Source organism: Narcine bancroftii, chromosome 9 (assembly GCF_036971445.1).
Source record: "Narcine bancroftii isolate sNarBan1 chromosome 9, sNarBan1.hap1, whole genome shotgun sequence".
NCBI classification, from domain to species: domain Eukaryota; kingdom Metazoa; phylum Chordata; class Chondrichthyes; order Torpediniformes; family Narcinidae; genus Narcine; species Narcine bancroftii.
The window spans coordinates 22,255,793-22,282,774 of NC_091477.1; the positions used below are offsets into that span (position 1 = coordinate 22,255,793).

General features: G+C 39.5%; 1 protein-coding gene across 3 annotated transcripts; it reads left to right on the top strand.

Moving 5' to 3' along the window:
• sar1b (secretion associated, Ras related GTPase 1B) lies at positions 1 to 26,592 on the top strand. 3 transcript variants are annotated; one of them, XM_069898369.1, is made up of 7 exons: positions 1 to 94; positions 14,365 to 14,452; positions 16,434 to 16,553; positions 19,796 to 19,861; positions 19,952 to 20,055; positions 22,879 to 23,010; positions 25,711 to 26,592. In XM_069898369.1, exons 2-7 carry the CDS (start codon positions 14,383 to 14,385, stop codon positions 25,825 to 25,827), a joined length of 609 nt encoding a protein of 202 aa, XP_069754470.1. In that variant the 5' UTR covers positions 1 to 94; positions 14,365 to 14,382; the 3' UTR covers positions 25,828 to 26,592. The 3 variants fall into 3 exon arrangements, with proteins under 3 accessions (XP_069754470.1, XP_069754469.1, XP_069754468.1); XM_069898368.1 differs by lacking the exon at positions 1 to 94 and adding an exon at positions 5,325 to 5,411; XM_069898367.1 differs by lacking the exon at positions 1 to 94 and adding an exon at positions 5,336 to 5,505.
• Positions 26,593 to 26,982: the final 390 nt, after the last annotated feature.

Genomic DNA, 26,982 nt, shown 5'->3' on the forward strand with positions numbered 1-26,982 from the left:
AGCCCTTCTTCAAGGAATAAGCCAACCAAAAAAAAAACACCTCAGCAAATCTCTCAGCAAGTCAACAGCATAAAGACACACAACCAACGTTCAGGTTTGAGCAAAAGTTGTTAATTGCCTAAGATAGGATTTCAGATTTATTGTCTGAGTGCATACATGACCTCACATACAACCCTGAGATTCCTATTTTCTTGTGGGCGTGGTAGAATTATCACTTATTGGTAGTGAAGAAAAATAAAAAAAATAAAGAAAGAACTGTAAACAGATAATGAGTGTAAACAAACTGCAATGCAGAGAGAACAAATAGATAATAAAATCCTTAAACGAGTCGCTGATTGAGTTTGTCCTTGAGGAGCTGTTCTTGAACCTGGTGGTGCGAGTCTTATGGCACCTACACCTCTTTCCTGACGGCAGCAGTGAGAACAGAGCTGGGTGGTGTGGGTCTGATGATTGCTGCTGCCCTCCAATGGCAGCGTTCCCTGTAGATGTACTCAATAGTGGGGAGGATTTTGCATGTGATGTCCTGGGGTGTGTCCACTACCTTTTGGAGAGCTTAACGCTCAGGTGTATTAGGTGTTCCTATACCAGTCTGTGGTGCAGCTGGTCAGCACACCTTCCACCACACCTCTATAGAAATTTACCAGTGTTTCTGGTGTTGTACTAAATCCCTGCAAACTCCTGAGGAATTAGAGGTGTTTTCTCCATGATGGTGTTGGTGTATTGGGTCCAGGAAAGATCCTCCAAGATAGTGACTCCAAGAACTTAAATTTGCTCCCCCTGTCCACCTCTGATTTCCCCCAGTGATCACTGGATTGTATACGTCTGGCTTTCCTTTCCTGAATTCAACAATAATCTCCTTAGTTTTTGTGACATTGAGTGCAAGGTTGTTGGTGCACCATTCAGCCCAAGTTTTCAAGCTCCATCCTGTCTGCTGACTCGTCCCCTTCCTTTATACAACCCACTACCGTGGTATAGTTAGCAAATTTGTAGATGGTGTTATTGTTGTACCAAGCCACACATTCAAAGGTGTAGAGCGGAGGGCTAAAAACACAGCCTTGAGGAACTCCACTACTGATGGAGATTGTGGAGGAGAGATTCTTACCAATCCTCACTGATTGTGGATAAGGGGAGAGATATGTGTAAGGAGACAGAGAAAAGGGGGAGAGACACAACTGGGGAAAGGCGATGGGGGAAGAAGTGAGAGGGCCTTTAATAGAAGTTGGAGTTGATATGAATGCCATCTGGAGGAGGGTGCCCAGACAGAAGATGAGGTGTTGTCCTCCAATTTGCGGGTGGTCTCAGTCTGGCAATGCATGAGACTGTGGACAGACATGAAGAGATTGAGCCTGGGACTGTATCAAGTCGTCTAGGCCCCAAATCTTCAGCACTTCAAAAATGTAACTTCTTCTGCACTCTAGGTTTAGTCTTTTTACCATTAGTGGCCATAATAATTCCTTAATACTTTAAACTAAAATTTAAAAAGTTTAAACTTGACAACAAAGAGTTAAAAACAGGTACTTAAAAGTCTGGCCAGAGAGGTCAAGATCACACATCTAGATTCTACGCCATCTTGCCACGCCCCCCCCCCCCCCCCCCCCAGACAGACATGTCAGCAAGGGAATGGGTGGGGAATTGAAATGGATGACCACTGGGAGATCCATACTATTGTGATGGATAGACCCAAGGTGCTCAACAAAGTGATCTCCCAGTCTGTGCCCAGACTCTCTGATGTAGAGGGCCACTTCCCAGCTCTTCATCTCTCTCGTCTTAAGTATCACCTCCAGCCTGCCCTCCATTACATTGCTTGGTATCTACTCTTCCTACTGTACTCTCCATAAAGGGTACTGATTTGAAACACTGACGGGCCATTTTGATCCTTGGACACATCCTGATCTGCTGAGTCTCTCCAGCTTCTCTTTGTAGTGTGCACTGTTCTTATTCACATTGCAAACCACTGACCAGTTTCAATCATTTGAAGGAAGGCACCAATTATAGATTAGCTTCTCCTGACCGCCAAGTTATTAAAAGCATCGCAGATCTCAGTTATGCAGATCGGGAGATCCCAGGTCTGAGACCTTGCCTATGGTGCTGCATTTACTGTTGCATCTTCATGTTACTCAGAAGAGAAATATAGCAAATTGAACCAATTTATTTAATTTTTCTGAAATCTAAACCATAAATATATTACCATTCTCATCAACAGCCAATATCATCTGATATCCTAGCCTTTCTTCATTTCCTTTTCATAACCATCTCTCATCTAAAATGTTTGATTTGGTTCATCAGTTCAAGTTTATTATCGTCTAATTGCACAAGAAAAACCTGACGAAACAGTGTTCTCCAGTCCTCGGTGCAAAACATGCAGACACGCAATCAGACATACAGACAAACAATACATATGCAGGACAAGTATTCATATACATAAATAAATAAATATTGTTTTGTGAATATTGTTTAGTGTGAGCAGTTCCTTTGGTCGTTCAGCATTCTCACTACCCATGGGAAGAAGCTGTTCCTTAGCCTGGTGGTGCTGGCTCTGATACTCCTGTCTCTCCTTCCTGACGGGAGCTGGTGAAAGATTCTGAGTGTGAGGTGGAAGGAGTCCTCAATGATTTGCACACCCTCTTCAAACAACGATCCAGTGATCCTCTCTGCTGCTCTTATGGTCCTGTGGATTCACCTCTGATCTCGTGCCACACATGCAGGTGGCTAGAATGCTCTCAACAAAGCTCCTGTAGGTTGACATGATAGTGGCTGGTAGAGTTTCCTGTTCAAATCTTCTCAGGAAGTGCAATCACTGTTGCACCTTCCTGAGAAATGAGATGTTTTGTATCCCGCAGTAGGTCACTAGTTAAGTGGAGTCCGAGGAACTTGGTAAGCTCCACTGTCTCCACTACAGGGTTATGGATGTATTGTGGAGGGATGTCATTTCTGGTCCTCCTGAAGTCCACTATTGTCTCCTTGATCTTATTCAGTTGAGACTCAGGTTGTTACTCTCACACCATATCACAAGATTTTCCACCTCTTCTCTGCAGTGCTGTGCTGATGAGGCCAACTACTGTTGTACCATTTGCACATTTGATGACACTGTTGGACTGGATCGAGCAATACAATCGTGTGTCAGTAGCACGAACAAGAGCAGACTGAGCACACAGCCCTGAACTGCTCGGTGTGATGGTGTTCAACATTCTCATTCATCCAAAATCCTAGCCCTTTTTTTATTTTATTTTCATAACATTCTCCCATCCAGAATGCTTGTTTTGGTTCATCATTTTAAGTTTATTATCTTGATTCCTTGATGAAGGTCTCAAGCCCAAAACATTGGTTATGTATCTTTATCTTTGCTATATAAAGTTCATTGTTTGACCTGCTGAGTTTCTCCAGCATCTGCAGACTTTTGTCTTTTACTTCAAGTTTATTGTCATCTGATTGCACAATTACAACCCAACAAAACAGTGTTCTCCAGTCCTCATTGCAAAATCATACAGACACACACATACAAACAATGTATATGTAGTCCATATATCATATAAATATAAATAGTGTTGCTTGATAATAATACAAATTGTCACCATGACTCTTTGATTCAAGATATCTGCAGTATTCCTTCATGTACAAGGAGACACTGCTTTCCCCAGTTTATCAAGTGGCAGATTACCAACTCCTGGTAATCAATTGATTGGTTGCTGTATTTCCGTTACCGGGCATTGAGAGGCTGAGTTTGAGGGGAAGTACCTCAAACAACAGGGTGGGGAGAAATAACAAGGTGTCACAGGGTGGTAATGGTGTATTTAGAGATCAAATGTAACAAATATACATTGATGGGAATGTATAGATATGATTGACACTATTGGTGTGAAAAGACTTTGAACATTTTTTTGCAAATATTTTATTGTAAATAGTTTCTTTTAAAAATCTATTATCAATATAGGATTGGCAAACTACACATTTTTCAAACTTTTCACGACACATATCGCAACTTTGCACAGTGATCATCTACTATTCTGTTTTCCATACTTCTGTGATGCAATTGGCAGTTGTCCTGATAAAATGCTACCAAGTTCAACTAAAATGAATGACAGTTTGGGATGTGAACTGATATCTACAAAGAACTGGTTTGAAGTCAACCCAGAATTAATCACATATTCTTTATGTTCAAGAACAGATTTTTGCATTTATGTAATTGGTGCAACACAGAAAATGCTGGAGACAGCAGTAGAGTATCTCTTACTACTATGCAAACAAAAGTCCTAGGAATGTGACACAAATCCTTAACATTTTTAAAAATAAATATGACAAGGTTATGGACTGAATATATTTTGATGTTTATTGTCATATACTTACTGAAATTCTTACTTACTACAGCCAAACAGGTTTCAAGATGCATGAACTCAAACAGTAAAAATTTAAATGACTACAAATCCAAGACAGAAAAAAAGATACTAAACATTGGAGAATAAATAAATAAATATTCACGGTTGCAGTTACTGTAAGATAAAAAACCAAAGAAAGTGACGCTTCAGTAGTGCAGACATTTTTCTGGTGGTCCTGGGGTAGTTTAGGGAGATTCAAAAGCTTAATAGCCTGGAATAAAAACTGTTCTTGAACTTGGAGATGCTGAATTTCAGGCTTCTGTACCTTCTACCTGAAGGTGGCAACGAGAAGAGAATGTGACCAGGGCAAAGGGGGTCCTTGATGATGTTAGTTGCCTTTTAGAGGCAGGGGCACACATTGATATTTTCAATGGAAGGCGCTGCCTTCTGTGTTCCTGGGCACTTGAGTTTCCAAGCTAGGATGTGAATCAACCAGTATGCTTTCCACAGACACCAGTAGAAGTTTGACAATGTGTTCAAATCTGCTCACACTTCTTTGAAAGAGGTGTTGATGGTTACCTCGATAAGGATCCAAAAGGGGTTTCCAGGGACCTGAAGTGACTAACACTTTCCACTGCCATCCTATCAATGAAAACAGGTGTGTAATCCCTCGGCCATCCCTTCCGAAAGATTCTTAACACGGTTTCATCATTTCAGGAATGGGTTTCACATTGAGGTGTGTAATTTATCAAGCAATTTTGCTTTGCCAAAACAGAAAAGCTGCTTTGTTGTGAAGATCATGGTTACCAACTCATTATGAGGCAGATTGTAACCCACCTCAAATTACTGGAATTAAGAAGTATATATGTTTCATTCAAAGATTCATTGACGTGTCAGGAGAATGCCCGCCGGATAAATAACGCTTCTGATTGCCTGTGACTTTAAAATATTGTTTGGTCCATTATCTGTGATCAAATTGTCCATCCCTCCTGCTTGAGCAACGTGGCATACGGTTCCCTGGAGGGAATTGTTACTGGGTTGCACAGAGCGGAAGTGAAGCTGTCGCCATTGTTGTGTCGTGGCTCTGTCGGCGCTCAGGTGAGCGGCAGAAGCGAGTTCAAGCAGCCGATCGTCGGACCAAGCGCCCCCGCCGAGCCCGGCCCCCACCCCCCCTCTCGTTGTCCTTCTCCAGGTGAGTCCGGGCCAGGCTCGCCTGACCTGCGGGGGGGGAATGTGATGTTACGCCGGTCTCCCTCGTCCGGTGCCGGCCTCCCTCGTTCCCCCCTCGGTTGGGCCCCGGTCACCCGTTCTGGAAGCTGGACCCCCGGCCATCCTCGTTCCAACCGGCCTCCCTCGGGCCACCCTTTCTAGAAGCCTGGCTGTGCTGGTCCAACTGCCCGAGGCCCACGTCGAACCAAGGAACCGAGCGTACAAACGAAGCCGCCAGTTTCTGCTGTGCCGGGCCTTGTTCATTACTTTCGCCCAATTAATTCCTCCCGCATTTGCAGCCTCATCGCAGCTGCACCGGCCTGAGAGATTAAACATGGAAATCTAAACGATTTCCTGGGCTCTGGGCTTCTGTGTTGCTTTCACACTTTGATTATGTTGCCACCTTTCTCAACCCTCAAGATTCAGGTAGTAGATTTAAGTCGGAGATGAGGGGGTGAAGCCTCTGACGAGAGCCTGAGTCGTCTGGTGCTGTGATCGTTAGAATTTAGAAGAATGAGAAGGGATTTTGTGGAAACGTATAAAAGGCATAGATAAGATCGAGGGTGGTAAGTTGTTCCCTTTGCTGGGGGAGACTAGCCCCCAGCAAAGATTCAGGGTAGTAGGTTTAGAACAGAGATGAGGAGAAGCTCATGAATCTGGAATTTGCTGCCCATTGGAGATGACCTCAGTAAATGTATTTAAATCGAGGTTGGATAGATTTTTACAAAGTCGGGGAATTAAGAGATATGGGGAAAAGGCAGGTAGGTGGAGATGATCCTCTCATCAGATAAGCCATGATAATTGAAATGCGGCGTGGGCTCGTCAGGCCAGATGGCGGAATCCTGGTCCTATTTCTTGTGTTCTTTCATTGAATGTTAACTGAAGTCCAGCACTTAGGAAAAATTAAGTACATGAAGTTATAGGAACGTAACAAATGTGCTGTCGACCTTGGTGTTTTTCGGCTGGTGCATTAACATTCCACGGAGAAATTGTATTTAAATTAGATCAATGCCAAAGCAGATTTTTCAGCTTTCATCTTCTTAATTTTGCTGTTGGGGTAGGAGGTTTCAGAATAGGGTGCACTTAAGCTAAAATTTTCTGCAATTGAGCCAGGATTTGTGATGATTTTTGGATGGCAATGACAAACATAATATCCTGCTGTAGGTTCACAACTTGGAATATCAGTTTCCATCTTTTTCCTCCACAGGTACCACTTGAGCCCCTTCCTACCTTCTTCCCCCGCCCCCCCCCAAAGTTTCCAGCACCTGCAGTCTCTTTTGTCTTTAGTTAACGATGGTGGTTTACTTTTGGGGGGGGGGGGGGGGAAGAAGTGGGTGACTGGTGGTGCCAGCTGTTGAATTGAAGGATGTATGTAGAACAAAGGATCTTCAAGGTTTTAATGTCATGCTGGACACTGATACTGGACTGATGTGGATTGAGAATTAGAGAGAATGCAAATGAACAGAATTACAAAATAGTTCTTTAGTTTTTGCATGGTCTTTGAAACACAATTTAATAAATGAACTGCATTGTTTCCTCCTTTATGTGTGCAAGGAAAGATATCATTTGGTATAGATTCCCCTAGCTGGGAAAAAGATGAGGACTATCTACCTTATCTGTCCCTCATGATTTTATAAACCTTTTTCAGGTTTGTCGTTCACCCCCCCACCCCACTCCAATTTGGCCTCCAATGCTCCAGCAAGAAAAGTCCAAACTTCTTGTAATTCAAGCCTACCAGTGCTAGTAACATTTTTAGGATTTTTTTTTCTCCAGTTTATAAACTGGGCAACCAGAACTGTGCAGTCTCACCAATACATTTGTAAGGTGATATCCATTTTTGTGCTCTGTACCTTGACCAATGAAAGCATTCATGCCAAATGCATTTTTCATCATTTTGTTTGCCTATCAGTCACTTTCATGGAACAATGTATCTGTATTCTAAATCTACGACACTCCCAAGGTCTCTACCATTGTCTTGTCTTGATTTAAGTTACCAAAGTGTAACATGTCACACTTGTCCAAATTAAATTTCATTTACTGTTCAGAATCAGGATTTATTGTTATGAACAAGTCGTGAAATTTGGTGCTTTGCAGCAGCATCATGGTGTAAACATGTTACAACCATCTTATGACATTACTATTAAAAATTAAAGTATAACAATAATCGTGCACGAAAAGTAAGGCAGTGTCTTTGGTTCATTGATTATTCAGGAATCTGATGGCAGCGGGGAAGAAGCTGTCCCTGTGCTGCTGAGTGCTCGTCTTTAGGCTCCTGTACCTTTTCCCTAATGGTAGCAGAGTGAAGAGGGCATGGCCTTGATGGTGGGGGTCTTTGAGGATAGAGGCTACTTTTTTAAGACACTGCCTCATGTAGATGTCCTCAATGGAGTGACATTTGGTGCCTCCATACCAGGCAGTGATGCAACTAGCAAGAATACTCTCCACGGTCCACCTGTAGAAGTTTACGAGTCTTCAGTGACGTACCAAACCGCCTCGGACACCTCACAAAGTTTAGCTGCTGGCAAGCCTTCTTTTGATTGCATCAATGAGGAGGCTCCAGGACAGATCCTTGGAGATGTTGACACCAGGAATTTCTTGTTCCACTTCCTCATTTCATTAGATCCTGTTGTAATATTAGAAAACCTTCACTATTCACATTACCAACAGTTTTGGTCTCATCCACAAACATAACGTGGATTCGTGCAGAACCCACTAGTCACAGGCTTCAACTCTCCACTACCGTCTTCTACTGTCAAGGCAATTCTTATCCAGTTGGTCAGCTCACCTTGGATCCCATGCAATATGACCTTCCTGACTAACCTACTTTGTGGGACTTTGTCAAAGGTCTTGCTAAAGCCAATAGAGGCAACAGAGGCACTTGCCCTCATTGGCCTCTTTCATCTCATCATTTAAAAAAAATCAAATTTGTGAGACACTGTTGTTGCAAGTCTGCCTTGAGTACAAGTATGGACTCAACAGTGATATTTCTTGAATTTGATCAAAGAACCAAAATTCACTGGTTGGCTCGTGTACTTACAAATGGTGCAGCCCTGTGTAGAGTTCCATGTCTAAAGTTGTACAAGTTAATGAAAAGTAGTTGTGGTTGTTTATACATCGCTACTCCAGAGTGATCGTTTCTCATTTTGTACATTTAACAATCAGACTGAAGATTTTCTTCTTGATTAAAGGAAAGAGATCAAGAGTAATTTTAGGACCAAATCATGTGAAAGCAGATAAGAAAAGTTTGAATATTAATATGCATCCTTGGTGTTATTTTTTGCTCTTACTTAGCATCTTGTCAAATTATTCTCTGAATTTGCATCAGAAAGCAATTCATAGTAATAAAGTAATTGAAGATCTCTGTGGGATACATCTCTGGTCACAAGTTATCTGTTCAGGACTAACTGTTCCTCACGAACAGAAGTTAAACTACAAATAGACTCATCACTATGACAGAGTTCATTTTTCCCTGTTCAAGCATATCAAATTCATTCAGTTTGATGTCCATAGTCCAAAAATAATTTTTTCAGTACATCAGTGGTGTTCAATGATCAACTTGGAATGTGCGATCTGCCAAGTGTGCATGTGGTTGACCTTTGGTTTCCCCACACGCAATAGACACCTGTTTTTGATTGTGTAATAAGTGTTTCATTGCTCAATCATTTAAACACTATAAGGACTGATTTTTTTTTTGTTAATGCAGTTCGGGTACCTTGTCAGATTAATAAATTTTGTTGAGTCATGAAATTAGCACCCAGAAGTTATCTTGCAGTAGATTTACAAAGTCCTTACAGCGCAGAGGAGACTTTAAGCCCAATAAATCTATGCCAACTGCTTCAGTATACCCAGAAATTATGCTCCTTCCATTTCCTATCCAAATCCCATTTAAATGTCTTGTGACTTCACTGACTTTGTAAGCAGCAAGTTTCACTTCATAATCTTGTATGATTTTATTCATACTGTGCAATTTCATTTGCCAAGTATTTTGAATCTCAGTGCATAGTTCCTTGAATCATTTTACATGGGAATTTATTTTTATTTACCCTGTTTAAACCTGTAATCTTGTAGATGTTTCTGTTAGATCTCTTGTCTAGTTTGCACTGAAGAGAATTGCCCCATCTTCTCTGGTTTAACATTCTAGCTAAAATCTTGCATCCCTGCTACCACTTCTACACATTTTCTGGGGTCATCACAAAGAAATAATTGGACAGATTCATGGTTAGGAGAGGTATTGACGGATATAGTCTGGATGCAGGTCAGTGGGACCAGGCAGAATGATAGTTTGGCACAGACTAGAAGGGCCAAAGGTCCTGTTTCTGTGCTGTAGTGTTCTATGGTTATATCCTTTGTAAAATGGGCTGGCAAGAATAGATTATGGTACTCCAGTTAAAGTACATGATTTTTTTCGTGAGCTAAAAATGTAATTAAAAATTTTAATAATGAAACTGGGAAATAACCATGCGTTGATATTATTTAGATTATTTTGCATCTTTCATATGAGAAGCTTCACCTTTTTTTTAAAAAAAAGGTTGAGCTGTTGTAGGAAGCACTGGGAGTGGTGGCTAAAAGTATGGTTAGAGGTGGATTTTAAGGAGGGATGTGAACAGCTGTTGATGTTTAGGGTAGGAATTTGAGTTCTGGGTACATGAGGGAAGCCATGGAAACAGGAATTTGTGTATCTTGTTCATTGAAGTCTCCTTCACTCCTCACCATGAAAGCTATTTGCATACCTGTGTGTGACCATGTGCTCAGCTTCTATAGTGACATTTAAGAGCTCTTTTTCTTCTCAGATAAGAAAGATGTGTATTGAAGCAGAATTCAGTTAATTTAGAAACACACACCTACAGTACGGTAACAGGCTCTTTCGGCCCATGAGCCCATGCTGTACAATTATACCCGATAGACCTACACCCCTAGTTTTGAAGGGTAGGAGGAAACTGGAGCTCCCGGGAAAACTGATCCTTCAAGGAAAGCCAATGCAGACACAGGGAGAATATACAAACTCATAGACAGCAGGGGATTTGGACCCCAGTCTAGATTGTTGGCGCTGTAGCAGCGTTGCGCTGCTATGTTAACCATGCTGCTCTGACTAATTCTGACTGTTCCACGTATAACACAGCTAACTCTAATTTTGGAACCCAGTAATTGGTACTGAGACGTATGGCTGTAATGATCAGGCATTAACATGAAAATCATAGATTTGAGTTGTACTTTTACCCAAAATAATTCAGTTGAGTTCTGTGCTCAAGTTTACAATACAAACTTGTCAGCTGTGGCTAGGGTGTAAAGGGATGTAGACAGATTTAGAAAACTCCAAGGACATTCATAAAACAATGATAACTGTGAAGTTACTCTTTTAAAGGTGAGAAAGCTAATGCAGAGTTGGCTTGCACTTGAATACCAGCAGTTTAGTACAGTGTTTATGTCTGTGTAAACGTTATTAAATGGATGAGGAAATTTACAAAGACGTTCACTATTGATTTGAGTGACTTGAACGGTTTGTTCTGATATCAGTCTTTATGCTGAAATAACATGACTTAAAATTAGTTAATGCAAATAGGAGGTGTGACTTTCTTCAAGATTCTTTTATTGTCATGTAATAAAATGTGCAATATTCCTCAAAATTGCATTTAGTCATCAATAGGGCAGACAAAGCTTCGCCAACTGCAGAAATTGCCCAGCATCCGTTCTAGTCAGAAAGAGAAGTAAAATTGTCCTTGTAATTATTATTTTGCAGAAAAGGTGTGATAATTTTTCACTGGCATCTCTTGTTGACTTGGCAGACAAGGGTTAAAATGGGTCCTATTGAAGACCAGTTTGGTCAAAAGAGCCAAAAGAGATGGGGAAGATTTTAAATTGAATTTTTGCATCTGCATTTACTCAGGTGATGAACACAGTCTATAGAAGTAAGGCAAAACAGTAGTGATGTCGTGAACTCAGTACAGGTTATAGAGGAAGAGGTATTTGCTGTTATCAGATGAGGGATGATAATCATTGGGTCTTGTATCACTGGGCAAAATTCGTAGTCAGTGATGAGCAAATTCCCATGTTTTCCACAGATAAACTGCTTTTGAAGACCCCAGAAATCAATAGATATTTATCTACATGACCATCCTTTTTCACATTTTGACCCAGAAGCGTGAGAAATCTAAATTTTAAATTAAATTTAGACATACAGCATGGTAACAGGCCATTTTGGCCCATGAGTCCGTGCTGCCCAATTTAGACCCAATTAACCTACATCTACTTACGATTTGAATGGTGGGAGGAAACTGGAACCCCCCCCCCCAGGGAAAACCCATTCAGATATGGGAAAACGTACAAACTTCTTACAGACGGTGCAGGATTTGAACCATGGTTCCAATTGCTCATGCTGTAAAGGTGTTGCACTAACCTCTATGCCAACCATGCCACCCTGATGTTGTGCAGAGCCTCTCTCCTGTTCCTCTGCCTGATTTTGTTGTAGCCATCACAACAGAGTCCTATATTTGCCTAACACCACCACACCCTTCCAGAAGGATCGCAAACTAGTGTTGGGGGTGGAGGCTCTCACCAGTATGCACCGACTCGCACTGAAATGCATTTAGTCAACGGGTTTTCATTCTGATCTATAATGTCCAGAGTTGCGTGATATTGTGAATTTACCCACAGAGATATTTTGTAGAAGGCTTCTTACAGTAAACCAAAGCATTTTGTCAATTTATTGCTCTGCTCCCAGGACCCTAGTTGTGAATGAACAAGTCTTGAAATATATTATCAATTGGGGTTAAGCATTAAAAACCTGCACTCAGGCTTCAAATTTTTTTAAAAATCACTGCAATTCATTATTTGGCATACATCTTCTGAGATGGCTACATGCAATTGATATGATTTGCTACCACTCTGTTTTCTGGATTCTGAGGTCAATATGAATGTTTCAGTCTTCCCCATATGGAGCCCAAGGATCCTGACAGGAAGTGTAATCAGGTAGTTTGTAAGGAGTTGTACTCCTTTTCCCATTTATGATGGCTACTCTGTGCACCCAATGCAAAATGGATGGCACAGTTGGTGTAGCAGTTAACACAACGCCATTATAGTGCCAGCATCAGGACCAGGGTTCGAATCCTGCGCTGACTGTGAGGAGCTTGTATATTTTCCCCGTGTCTGCATGGATATTCCCTGGGGGCTCCGGTTTCCTCCCTCCATTTGAAACATGGGGAGTGTAGGGTAATTGGGCAGCACAGGATCATGGGCTGAAATGGCCTGTTACTGTGATGTATGTCTAAATTTAAATTTTGAAAAAATTAAAATATTAAAAAATTTATGTGACAATGTCAATGCCTTCCTTCTCCACTTTGACTAGTCTTGAGCCAGGGGTTCCCAGGAGTCAATGGGGATAATGGACTTTTTCAAGGGGCTTTGAGAACATCCTTGAATCTTTTTGTATGTCTGGTACTCATTTTCTGGGATGGAGTTCAAAATAGTGTTTATTCCTAGTCTATGATGGCATACTATTTTTCGATTGCCAAAACATATAAAATTCTGAGTTCCAGATTCATCTAATTTTTCGCTGACTTAACTGTTGTGTTGAAAATTCTTTTTTCCCCTCTCAGGTCCATGAGCCAAAATCAACGTTTAAGGTTTTTGAAATTGATTTCCAAAGTGTTTTTTTTCTCTCATTGTACTCAGTGGTTCTAACTAAATTGGCTTGCTTAATTCTCAAACTGTAACTGTACATTATCTTTCAGTTGCTCTGAAACAATTCATTGTACAACTCTCAAGCCTTGCATCCACAGCTTTATGCAATGAGCTTTGTTTGGTTTTACTTGGCATGATCTTGGATATATTGAGAGACAGCTATGCTTCCTACTTGGAGCATCATCTCTATTGTCTGACAATTAACTCTTGGCTATCTTGACTACACTTGACACTTTGTGATTCAGCTGCACCTGTGTGATCTCTTTCTACTGCAAATTGATGACGCCCAATACTAGTTCTCTAACTTTTTTTTTGTTCGAGTGTTTGCATGCTATGCAGTCAGGAATGAGCTGAAAGCTTCTCCAGCTGATCAATGGGAACAAACCATAATATTTCATTATCCATCTGGGAATAAAGTGTATATCTTTGCTGCTGTCTATATTCCCTCCACACGACTTGTTGTTTAATTCCTATCCAAATCTATTCTATCTGCACATTTGTTTTCTAATCTAACCCTGAGCTGAATGTTCAAACATATTCCATGTCACAAAGTCTTGCTAATTTTGTGTTATTGTACCTTTCTATCCCCAAAATCTCTTGCAGCCCTACAGCTTTTCCCTCCCAGTCGCCCATCCTGTCTATTCTCCACTCCAGAGGCAGAATAACCAATGGACTAAACATTTTAACCGTTAATGGCTTGTGTAACCAAGCAGTGGCACCATAATTCATGGAATTATTTAAACATACTGCAAAAAGAAAATGGATTTGTTCAATTATTTCAAATGTTGAGGTGCTTGTGATTTTTTTTTTTTGCCTGGCTATGTTATTTATATAACCAAGAGAGGGCGAAGTATGAGTATAGTACTAACGTAAGTGAGTTAGAGCCCATGATTCCTAACTGTCTTAACGTCAACTATCACACCATCTCACATTTGCTGATCTCTCCATAAATTTGGATATGCCCCAATTCTTTACTTTCTGGTACGAGTTATTCTTGCAACATTTTAATATTAAAATATTTGAGAATGAGAACTTGTATGTTAATATTCACATGAATCTCATTAGCATTTTGTTTTTTCAGCTTCTATTTGTATTGTTTGTTTTGAATATTGTTTAATTACCTGCTGAAACCAAAATATTTTTGCATTTTTTTTTAAATTTTCAGATTTCGCAAGACCCGGATATGACCTCCTTTTTTGAATGGATTTATAGTGGTTTCACTAATAGTTTTTGTAGTGCGCTTCAGTTTCTAGGTAAGATGTCCTCTTTATCTTGGCTTAGTTACTGGTAAATGTACAGATAGAATATTATAGAGTAATTGTACATGATTTATGATTTTATCTATCACCTCTCCTCCCTGCCTTAAAGATAGAAATTTTGAAGCCAAGTTCCATTGCCTTTTGTTTCTTTGTGTGTCATAAAATCAAAAGTTGTTGAAATTAATATCAGCTGGTAAAGCTGAAGCATTAATATTGTTTTAATCTGCAGAGGGGTCGTCTGACTTCACAGGATATAGGAGCTGAAGTAGGCCCATTGGCCCATCGAGTCTACTCCACCATTCTAATCACTAGCTGATTCGATCTCCCTCTCAGCCCCACTTCCTGGCTTTCTCCCTGTAACCCTTGATGCCCTGACTAATCAAATACCTGTTGGATGCCTTAAATACACCCAACAATCACGCTTCCACAGCCACCTGTGGCAACATTCCACAGACTCGCAACCCTCTGACTAAAGAAATTTTTCCACATATGCTTTAAATTGATGCCATTTTATTCTGAAGGTTATGCCCTCTTGTCCTAGAATCTCCTACCATGGGATACATCCTTGCCGCATCTGCTCTGCAGGCCTTTCAGCATTCGAAATGCCTCTACTTACTTTCATTTTAGATTTCCAGCACGTGCAGTGCTTCACTTTTGGATTTGCAAATGTTCTTAATATTAATGTTTTTTTTTGTTTCTCCAAACTTTTGGCATGCAGGTAGTTGAATATTTTGTGCTCTTTAGATTCTCAAAACAAACTGCTTTAAAGGGGCAGTCAGAAGTGATTGAAAAGTAATAGGAAAATAGAAATATTCCTTGCCACATTTGTCTCCTCTTTGTATTATTTTTATTTGTCCTGAAAGCAGAATATCTGTCCATTGAAGGACATTATTAGGATCCCAAATAGATTATCTGACATTTGTTTGAATATTGTTTATGTGATAATGCATTGAACCGTGTCTTTGATAGCACAATACTGAAACAATGAAAACTGACTTTGTAGGATTAATGTTAAACTCAATAAACATATTTTAAAAAGAGAGAATATAGAAATTAAATCAGCACATTTCCCGTACTCATATAACTTGAGAATAGCTGATCTAATTATTATTATTCTTTGTTCAGGAACATGGAAATGGGACATGTTTCCCATTGTCCCAATTATTTTTATAATTTTTAAAGGTGTAAAAAGTTGCAAGTCAAATACAGTTTGTATTGTTGCTGATGTAACATGAAGATGAGCTATTTGTAAATAATTTTGTACCTCATTACTATAACGGGTAGCAATGTACAGTTTATTAATAAACATACTTTATAATATATGAAAGTGTTTGCTCCCCTGGTGGAGTTTCAGTGAACTTCATTAGCTGGTGTATTTTCTCTTAGCAGACAAGAAGCTTCCATTTTCTGCCCTTTCTGTGTTTATTTTTTTTAATAATGCAATTAATTTAATGTAATTGTGGTTTATTGTATTGCTTTTCTTAATGGATATATTTAGTGCTATATGACCCTATTAGGTTTTTTTTTGCAGGATATTCCCTGGAAATTTGATGCATGAAACACATTCAATTGAAATAACTGATGTTTACCTAATACTTCAAGTGAGAAACCCAGGTTTCCAAAATGACACCTTTCTAAGTTGAAGTTGAAAGATTAGCACCTCATTAAAAAAGACAATCTTTGCAATCGTCAATATACCAACAATTTAACAGTAGGCTGGTGAAAAGTGCAAAATATTTTTGTGGCACATCCCAGAATAGAATATTATTTGTTTACAAACAATTGAGTCATTCAGTAATTTGTAGTAAAGGGTCCTGTCATACGATGATATCTTACTCTACTGTGATTTGGTTTTCCATAGACTTGAAGTAAGTAAATGCATGTCAGAGAGAGAGAGATAAGTGTCACTACATATTTCACTCCCAGTATTTTTTTCCAATATCTAGATATAGAGTTGCTTGTTTTCTTGTTCTAGGACTATACAAGAAATCAGGAAAATTAGTATTTCTAGGACTGGACAATGCTGGAAAGACTACACTATTACACATGCTCAAAGATGATAGACTGGCGCAGCATGTACCAACGCTACATCCAAGTAGGTTTATTCACCAAGATGCATTTTTTAATGTTTGCAAGAAATCATCAATTTGTATGCTTTTATTTGTTTTGTGCCATTCAAGTGCCTATCACAGAAGAGGATGGGGGTCACAACTTTAAAGGGGGAGGGAGTAGAGATAATAATTGAGCTGGAGGTATTAGAAAATGTGTATATGCTTAATTAAATGTCACCAATTTAGGATCGCATGCATCCTTGTGTTGGGAGGTGTAAAGGAAATTTAAAGCAAAATGTTTATAAATATGATGAAGTCTGGCCATGTTTGATGAACGATTAATTTTATTGAATTAAGGGAGATGATCAATAAAGTAATTTGTATGGATTTTAATAAGGTTGGTTAACAAAATTGAAGGCCATAGAATGAAGGGATCACTAGCAGTATGTGTAGGAAATTGTCTTAAAAGCCAAAGAAGTGGTAAATGATTACTATTAAAACTGAGCAATGGTATTCCACAGGGCTCTGCTAGCAGCAAATTTATTTTGGCAATGAATGACCTAAGCATGAGTGTGCAGGGTAATGGTTCCAAATTAGCTGATGACTTGGCTTAAAAGTATGGTAAGTAAGAAGGCAGATAGAAATAGACTGCTGGAAGACATTAGCCAGCTGAATTTGCAGATATGAGGGAGGGGAAATGGAGTTATACAACATGGAAACATGTCCTTTGACCCAACTCATCCATGCCAACAACTGTCTATGTGAGCTAGTCCCATTTGCGTATGTTTGGCCCATTACCCCTGTGAACCTTCCCCATCCATATACCTGTCCAACAATCTTTAAAATGTAACTGTACCCACCTGTACAGTTTCCTCTGACAAATTGTTCCACATACCCACTGTTTTCTGTGTGGGAAAGATTGCTCTTCAGTTCTCCTTTATATATTTCTCCACATGCCTTAAACTTGTGTTTTGCTGTTCTTGGCTCCTCTGCCATGGAAAAATGACTGACTAACCACCATACCAATGCCCTTCATGATTTTATGTGTCTCTCTAAGGTCATCCATTCAGACTCCTGCTCTCCAGGGAAAATAAAATAGTCGTCTCTCCTTGCGCCTCAAGCCCTCCAGTTGCAATAATGTTCTCGAGATTTAAAAAATTTTTTTGCACAGTTTCCTAAATTTAATATAGAAATATGTGAAAAGAAGCATTTTGGTGAAAGAGTAGGTTATAAGGGATGTGCAAGTTGTAGGGGTAGCTATACATGTGCATAATTCTTGGAAAGTGAAAGGGGGTGTTAAAAATGTGGTTAAAGCAACCGGGAATCCATAAATCCATAAAGCACGTTAGTCCACAACTGGTGTACCAGATCTGGTCCTGCATCTAAACATTCAATTCTACAATTTGCAGTAACTTCTTCCCTTCTGACTTCCTCAGCTACCACCCATTTACCTGCCTCTTTTTCCCAACTCTACCCTTCACTGTTCCCATCTGCCCTTCATTCTTCCCTGATTCACTGATCGCATCCTGGACTCTGTCTCACCACTCCCATTCTCCTCATCACTTGAGCTATATCTCTTCTGCACTATTAGTCAACGAAGGATGAAAAACATCAATATTTCCTTTTGCCCCCACTGACGCTGCTTGGCCCATTGAGTTCCTCCAGCAGATTGTGTTTTGCTCCAAAACTGGTCAGGACAAGCAAGCAGAATTGATTCCTTGGAAGTGGGCTTTCAGTTAGAAAGGACAAAAGGAGAAGCTGGGGTGGTTCTTCTTGGACCAACAAAGATTTGAGTAGAGACTTTAGGAAAGGAGATTTGTGCACTGTTTCATAGATTAAGGGCATTAACCTCTGGGAAATGGTACACAAGGGATCTTGAGATCAACCTAACTATTCAGAGCATGGTTAGGATGGGTGCTTGAAAGAATAGTTTGACTCGTAATGGTGAAAGTGCTGGAGATGGGATTGGTCATCTTGGTGCTAGCATAAGCCTGATGGGCCAAACACCATCCTTTGCCATTGTATAATTCTTAGCTATGTGGTTTCCATACTAGAAAAGGATCAAGTCATCAATGTAGTTATTGCCTGCTCCCTGATTAATTGTGCCACAGTTAGATTTGTATTTCCATTGTATTTTAGCAATTTGCTTTGACAGTCAATTTTTGCACTTCATTTGCATACCTGCTAATTCCCAGGAGTGGGAAGGTAAAGGTGAATGGTTTAGCGTGGAATCCAAATGTATTTTTCAAGCAAGTTCTAGTCTAACACATTATTTTATAAGGCATGATGTAGCTTTGCAGTTATTCTATTTTGTATCTTGAGCTTGATTTTTTGCAGCAGATTGAGTATTACAGTAAAACCCCAGGTATCAGGCACCTATGGGAATTGGTGGATGCCAGATAAGTGTAGTTTCCTGTGGCTTGAGACTTGCTCATACAATGCCTAACTAATTCACCTGAATTAAGAAAAAATAGTTTAAAAGACAAAAGTACTATATTGTTCTTGTACAGTATTAAGGTAGCCAGTTATTGACAAATTTCTCAAACCTGCAAACCTTCTGTAGTATCTTGTCTAATATGTGTTACCAGTCTTGTGTATTGAACAGTTCAATTAAAAATAAACTGCATTTATACCCTTCGGATATCCTAAAGTTCTTTAATGTTAGTGAGTTATTTTAGAAGTCATGGTACTGGTGTAACATTTCCCAGGATTTGACCATTGTAATTCTTATGATGTAGAATACACTTTTTAACTTTTATGGTCTAAATCTGATAAGTGAATCCTTTTTCCTCAAAACAAATTTTGTCAGCCACTTAACGTGATGGTTTATAGGCAATGGTGAAAGAACTGGAGATAGAATCGCTGAACTACAAATTGATATAGGCTTAATGGGAAAAATGGTCTCCCATGTATTGTGTGCTACATGTACATTCCTTTTTTTAAAAAAAAAACAAACCATAAAAATACCTTGACAAAAGAGCTCAGGACCAAAACGTTGGGTGAATGTCTTTGCTGTATAAAGATTGCTGCGCATGTCGCTGAGTTTCTCCAGCACTTTTGTGCATTGAAACTACAATCACAACATTTGTTGACTTTCTTGTTTGACTGAAACCAAAAATAATGTTTCTCTTAACCATGGATAAAACAAGAAATGTTTTGGAGTACATGTTTGTATAATTTCTGTACAGAATATGGCAGATAAAAGTCACAAATGATGGCTATTGTAAAATGTGCTCGCAACATTTTTAATTTCCAGAAAATAATCCATGATTTGTTTCTAACGTAGCTTCAGAAGAGCTGACAATTGCTGGGATGACCTTTACTACTTTTGATCTGGGTGGCCATGCACAAGGTACAAGTCGTTTTAATGCCTCTTGGCAAGAACAAAATGCCTTTATAACTATCATGGGGTTCTCATTTATTTTCCTTTACTTTCTCAAAGCCCGCAGAGTCTGGAAAAACTACCTCCCTGCTATCAATGCTATTGTCTTCCTGGTTGACTGTGCAGATTTCGAGCGTCTGGCAGAATCTAAAGCTGAGCTTGATGTAAGCAACTTGGATTCAGATTGTATTTATTTACAGAAATGTAATATTACACAAAATTGCCTTTAGTCTGCCATAAGGCAGGCAAAGATTTGTCATTACAATCAGACAAAGAGAGACTCCCAGAGTCATTAAGTGTCCGTGGAGTGCCTCTGCAGCCACTCAGGACTCCTGTTCAGTTCAAACATTCTGCAACCTGAACCCAGATCCAAACCTAAGACTTCAGGGCCCTTTGGGAGCTCTTCTTGCCCCCAGCACCCCCTCAAATCCCAGTTCCAAAACCAGGTTTTCATGAGTCATTCTCCAGCAGCCCCCATTCTGGTGTGAATCAATTGACCACCAGTCACCCGCATATGATGTGAGATCCTTGCTTGCAAGTCGCCAACAGCTCACTGCCTGTGTGTCCTTCAGCTGCAGAGCCTATCGCTGGACCACCATGGTCACCATCCTCTGCTTCTCAACAAGGAGGGTTCTCCCTGTTATTGGTGCCCTGCACCTGTCCATTGTTCCCCCAGAGCCTGCAACCTATCATGACTGCTGCTGAGCAGGTTAGATTGCCTACCTGTACATAAGATGAGAGTTTCAGTAACCAAAACATGCCAATGCATTTCATAGAATTTTTGAAAAAATATCTGTGTGCCACATATTAGAGCAGTTGACAAAATAGAAAGAAATGTAGGGATGCGGAAATTTTGGCAAAGAATTTTCACAACATAAAGGCCTTGGTAGCTGAAAGCATAGTTACTAATGATAAACCAATGAAATTTCAAAATGAAGATAAAGTCAGAATCGAAGAGCATTGGTACCTTCAAGGGCTATAGGGGATTACAAAGGGAGATCAGTTAGGGAAGGAGAGATTTGAAAATAGATGAAAATTTTAAGATTGGTTCTTGCACAAGAAATTTCTCAATGTACATCATCAAGGGGACAGGTGAGCAATGCAAGAATGATAAGTCATCAGGATCAGACAAGATGTACCCCAGGTTGTGATGGGAAGGGTGGAGAGGGGAAAAGAGATTTCTGGGCTGTTGGCAATAATCTTTGTGTCCTCCTTTGCCATGGAGGTTGAGGGGGGGGGGCGCAGAGGATTGGAGAATGGCAAATGGGGAGAATGCTGGGAATTATAGACCAATGAGTCTTGCATCAGTGGTGGTCAAACAATTGGAGAGGATTCTTAAAGACAGGATTTACAAGCATTTGGAGAAGTACAGTCTTCTCCAGAATAGTCAGCTTGGCTTTCTAAATGGTAGGCTGTGCCTCACAGGCCTAATTGAGTTTTTTGAGGGAAAAACAAAAGAAACTGATGAAGGTAGGGCTGTATATATGGTGTATATGGATTTTAGTAAGGTATTTTATAGGGTCCTAGGGGAGACTAATTGAGAAAGTCATGAGGTATGGGATCCTTGGAGCCTTGGCTATATGGATTGGAATTGGCTTGCTTATGGAAAGCAGAGAGTAGTAGTGGTCGGGAAGTATTCTGCCTGGAGGCCAGTGACTAGTGGAAATCTGCAGGGATCTATTCTGGGACCTCTGCTCTTTGTGATTTTTTTAAAATATAAATGGCCTGGACGAAGAAGTAGCGGGATGGGTCAGTAAGTTTACGTATGGTTCGAAGGATGGAGGTGTTGCCGATAGCGATGAAGGTTGTTTATATTGAAACAGGATGTGGACAAGTGTGAGGTGATATATTTTTAAAGGTAAAACTTGAGGCCAGAGTACATGGTTAATGGTAGGATACCTAACAGTGTGGAAGAACCTTGGGGTCCAAATCTGTATATCTCTCAAGGTGGCCACGCAGGTTGATGGGATGGTTAAGAAGGCCTATGATGTGCTGACCTTCATTAGTTGGGGGATTAAGTTCAGGAGTCATGAGGTCATGTTGCACCTCTAAAAATATCTAGTGAGACACACTTAGAATATTGTGTTCGGTTTTGATCTCCTCATTACAGGAAGGATGTGGAGAGAGTGCAGAGGAGATTTACCAGGATGTTGCCTGGATTCGAAAATATGTCTTGAGAGACAAGGTTAGAAGAGCTAGGGCTTTTCTCTTTGGAGTGAAGAAGGATGAGAGTTAACTTAATGGAGGTTGACAAGATTGAGAGGCATAGATAAGGATGACAGCCAGCACCTTTTTCCCAGGATGAGAGTAGCAAACACCAGAAGACTTCTGTACAAAGTGAAGGGAGGAACGTTTAGGGGAAACATCAGGTATTTTTTTTAAAAACACAGTTGTGAGTGTCTGGAATGGATTGCTAGGTGTGTTGGTGGAGGCTGGAACAATAGGGACATTTAAGAGACTTCTAGACAGGCACAAGAGTGAAAGAAAAACAAGGTTATGAGGTGGGAAGGGTTTTGTTTTTTTTGCTGAGGTTAGGTATTTATAGGTCAGCACAACAATGTGGACCAAAGGGCCTGTACTGCGCTGTAATGTTCTTTTTTAAAAAAAGTTGGAGATTTGCATTTAAAGGAGGGATCCTAGTAAGTGGGTTAGAATATTTAAGGCAAGAGTCATAGATAACATTCAAGGTTTTGGTAACAGAACAGTTCAGGCATGAGCAGGGTCATGTGATGTTTACTGTGGAAATTCACTGTTCGACCACACATCATCCATATCTCATCTTGGGGTTAGAAATGATAAGTTGAGAATAGTTGATTCATTTTCAAAATTAATTACATAAGTTGGGTGGAGCAGTGGAGTCAGAACCTAGGAAACAGAATTTGACAGGGAATAAAGACTAAACTTATCAAATATTTAATTGGAGGAAATTTATTGTCCATTACACAAAAATGAATTTTGTTCATAAATTGTCATTCTGCTCTCTACAGGCACTAATGACAGATGAAACTGTCGGAAATGTGCCTATTCTCATCCTCGGTAACAAGATAGACCGGCCTGAGGCAATCAGTGAAGAAAAGTTCCGAGAGATGTTTGGATTGTATGGGCAGACAACAGGAAAGGTAGGATTCATTCTCACCTTTGAATTTCGGAAAAAAAGCCCACTCAAATACCAATAACTCTTGTGAAAGTAGGTTGCTTTCTATTTGCGCCTCAAAGACAGCTACCATATTTTTACTCCTATAACATGCACATGAATATAATGTGCAGAAAATCATAAATTGTGTTTAAATAAATATATATTTTCGTATAATGCGCACACATATATAATGTGCGGGTGTAGTATTCTAAATTCTGACTGGCAAAATCAATTTGTATTTAAATCGAACAGAAACAGTGCCACAGTTAATCTTCCACAATTAACACCCAATCAACCAGAGGTGTCAATCGCCCATTATATAGATGATATTCTGCTGCAACACATTAACAAGCTTTGAAGAGGAATCCATTAAATAGATCAAAGACAGGCTTCAAAGTTGAGCAGGATTTTAATTCTAATGTTGTTTCAATTCAGGGGCACTTGATCATGTTAATCTCCTCCCTCCGAGATGGGTCTGGGCAATTAACATTGGTAAGGTGCAGTCCCCCAGCTAGAACATCCTGTTTATAGGAATAGTATGGCATTCGGTACAGAGATATTCCCAAGATCAAAATTTTCCACGCCTGCTCTAAATTGTGCACGTTCTTTCCTTGCTACTATTACATTCTCATACTCGCTATTACATTTCCCACGCTTGCTATATATTTCTGGCGTGTCTTTCCCACGGCGTTCGTTTAATGCCACTATTTTTCCACACCTGCTAATATTCCCACTTTCACTATAAATTGCCGGCATGTCTTTCCCACGGCCGCCATGATGCATGTTCTTTCAATGCCACTATGATATACCCATGCCCGCTATAAATTGCCAGTTCGACTTTCCCACTCCCACTATTGTGTGCATTCTTTCAACATGTAAAGATATTCTCATATAGTGCATACATGTCGGGAGGTATCTGGTATGTAAAATGGGCAAATAACGTGCGCATTATATGCATAAATTTGTATTGAACTAACTAATTAAGAAAATAATTGAGCATTTATATAAAAGGAAAATTAATGTTGACTAAAATAATGAGGAATTAAATGAATAGATTTTGAGGAGCATTGGGTGAATTAAGTTAAGTGGAGTCAGTTAAGGAAGAAAATGTTGACAATGGATGAAGTCTGAACTAGTGAGCTGGAGTGGTGGAAGCAGTAATACAAAAAAAAGTTGTGGAGGAATAAAAGCTGAAGCTCTGGTGGTGAAAAATCAAAATGGAAGAGGGTTTTCTTTCTTACATTTTAAAGGTATATTGCTTAATTCTTGTCTTGCATTTACCTTATTTGAGGATTCTGCATTAACCCAGTGATTTCCTTCTGAATACCTTTCTGGGATAATAACCAAAACTATGCTAGTTATCTTTCCATTATAACTGGGAACATGGCAGATCTGATATGTTGTAGTGAGGTATACAGTTTAAGAAAATATCTATTGTTCTTTGGCTTGGCTTCGCGGACGAAGATTTATGGAGGGGTAATGTCCACATCAGCTGCAGGCTCGTTTGTGGCTGACAAGTCCGATGCGGGACAGGCAGACACGGTTGCAGCGGTTGCAAGGGAAAATTGGTGGGTTGGGTGTTGGGTTTTTCCTCCTTTGTCTTTTGTCAGTGAGGTGGGCTCTGCGGTCTTCTTCAAAGGAGGTTGCTGCCCGCCGAACTGTGAGGCGCCAAGATGCACGGTTTGAGGCGATATCAGCTCACTGGCGGTGGTCAATGGGGCAGGCACCAAGAGATTTCTTTAGGCAGTCCTTGTACCTCTTTTTTTGGTGCACCTCTGTCTCGGTGGCCAGTGGAGAGCTCGCCATATAACACGATCTTGGGAAGGCAATGGTCCTCCATTCTGGAGACGTGACCTACCCAGCGCAGTTGGATCTTCAGCAGTGTGGATTCGATGCAGTCTATTATTGTAACTTATCTATTGTTACTTGCTATTAAAATGGCCACTTAATTGGTTGGCCATAAAGCATAATGTTTTTTTCTGTAGGTGGTTTGCTGTCTACTTCCTCAGACTCTCTTCATCATGTAATACTTTTTAAAGTCCCTTTGACACTTGGTTTCAGTAGATTTTTATACCAGATTCTCTTTGATATTCAGCATCATTGATCAAATGCTGTTATTATTAATCTATGTTGGCTCCCAGTCCAGCAACACAATAGATTTAAAATTTCAGCCATGTGTTTAAATGCTTCCAAGGCTTGCACCTCATTATCTCAAAATACGTCCAGTCTTATAGGCATCTGAGAACTTGGCTAAATCAGTTCTTATCTCTCATTTATTATTGTTGACTTCTTCCTTTGAATCCTATTTTCAACTATTAGGATCCCAGGAACTGAATTACTTTCAAAAAAACTTGAAATTTTATTTTTTCTCCACTATTTTAATCTTGGTTTTGGTTACTTATCCCAATGTCTGATTATGTCTCCCCACGTTAAGTTTTGTCTCATAATGATTCAATAAAGTGCATTGAAACCTTGTTGAAGTGTTGTAAGTACAAGTTGTTTTATTTTGATACTGTGGTTGGACACAAATAGAAGCAGCAAAGTAACTTTTCATTTTGAATTGATTTTGTGCAAGTGGTTTATCCTTATTGTAACTACAATTTCATTAATGAAAATGTGAATATCATCAAAATTGTTTACTTTTATTTCCTTCTTTTTCTCTTACTCCTACCTGGTTGTACAGGGAAATATTTCCATGAAGGAGCTTAATGCCCGACCACTAGAAGTCTTCATGTGTAGTGTCCTAAAGAGACAAGGTTATGGAGAAGGTTTCCGTTGGCTTGCCCAGTACATAGACTGAAGCTGATTTTTTGACATCAGTCAAAGACTGACGACCTATCTACCAACATACAACAACTTGAACCTAATAGACATTTTCTGGATATATGTTTGGTTATAAAAGTTTAATGTTTTTCTAGAAGAATAAACAATAACATTGGCTGTGCTTTAAAAAAAAATATCATATGTATGTAAGAAGCCTCAAAAACGTTCTTAAACAATTTGTATGTTTGAAGTTACAACATGGTATCACTCTAACTTCAGTTGATATACTTGTTTCCTTATTTGATTTATTCGATTAACCAAACCATCAATCTGTACAGTTTTGGACAGTGTGTACTTAGACAAAAATAGCCTCTGAATGCACTTTTTAACAGGAAAGCAACGTACATGTGAGCGGTATTTAATTATCATGTAAAAATTTTTATGTACTATTTTTGAAATTGTTCGGTTCAATAAATTTAGAACATGTAACCACCTATCCTTTTAGTATCTGAAGAAGACAAATATTTTTTTAGAAAAACCTCAATTTAGTGATACCTACTGCATAATGCCATAACATTTTCAGAAATGTCCCTGAGCACCATGTATTAAGTTAAACTGTAACCAATTTATTCCTTGCTTGAGAATAAGTTAAACCAAATGTTCATTCCATATCCATTTCTGTTGCTCTAACGAGAACTGTGCAGACTGTAAGCACAGCAAATTTTTATTTAAAGTTTTAAATTATATCCATTTCATAGAATAATAATGGAAAGCACCAATAAATTATTCATGCATGAAATAATCCCACTAGCATTTTCCTTGAGAAATATTATGATTTGATAAAAAACATTTTATTTATACTGTTAATTCTTTGGTGGTGCAGTAATTTGAGTTAAATTGCTGGTTTGGAAGAATTGTTTGGGAGTCCACTATTCTTGGTTTTATTTTGTGTGCAAAGGTTCGCAGGAAGGCGCATCTGGAAATGAAGATAAGGACCAAATATATTCTGCTCAATAATGCTCTGAAGATTAATTTAGAAAGGTGACATTATTTTACTGTTCCACACCCAGAATTATTCAACATGATAACAAGCTTCAGTTTTACAGAAGAAAGTGCTTGACTGTAACGTGAGCAACAAAAAACTTTTCTAGTGCAGGGGTAGCCAACCTTTTAATTTTAGTTTAGACATACA

Bases quoted from the DNA above. Each gene is read 5' to 3' on its own strand.
- sar1b (XM_069898369.1), top strand. From the start codon at position 14,383: ATGACCTCCTTTTTTGAATGGATTTATAGTGGTTTCACTAATAGTTTT. The intron at 16,554-19,795 runs GTAGGTTTATTC...TTTCTAACGTAG, and splicing joins TGTACCAACGCTACATCCAA to CTTCAGAAGAGCTGACAATT. The intron at 19,862-19,951 runs GTACAAGTCGTT...ACTTTCTCAAAG, and splicing joins TCTGGGTGGCCATGCACAAG to CCCGCAGAGTCTGGAAAAAC.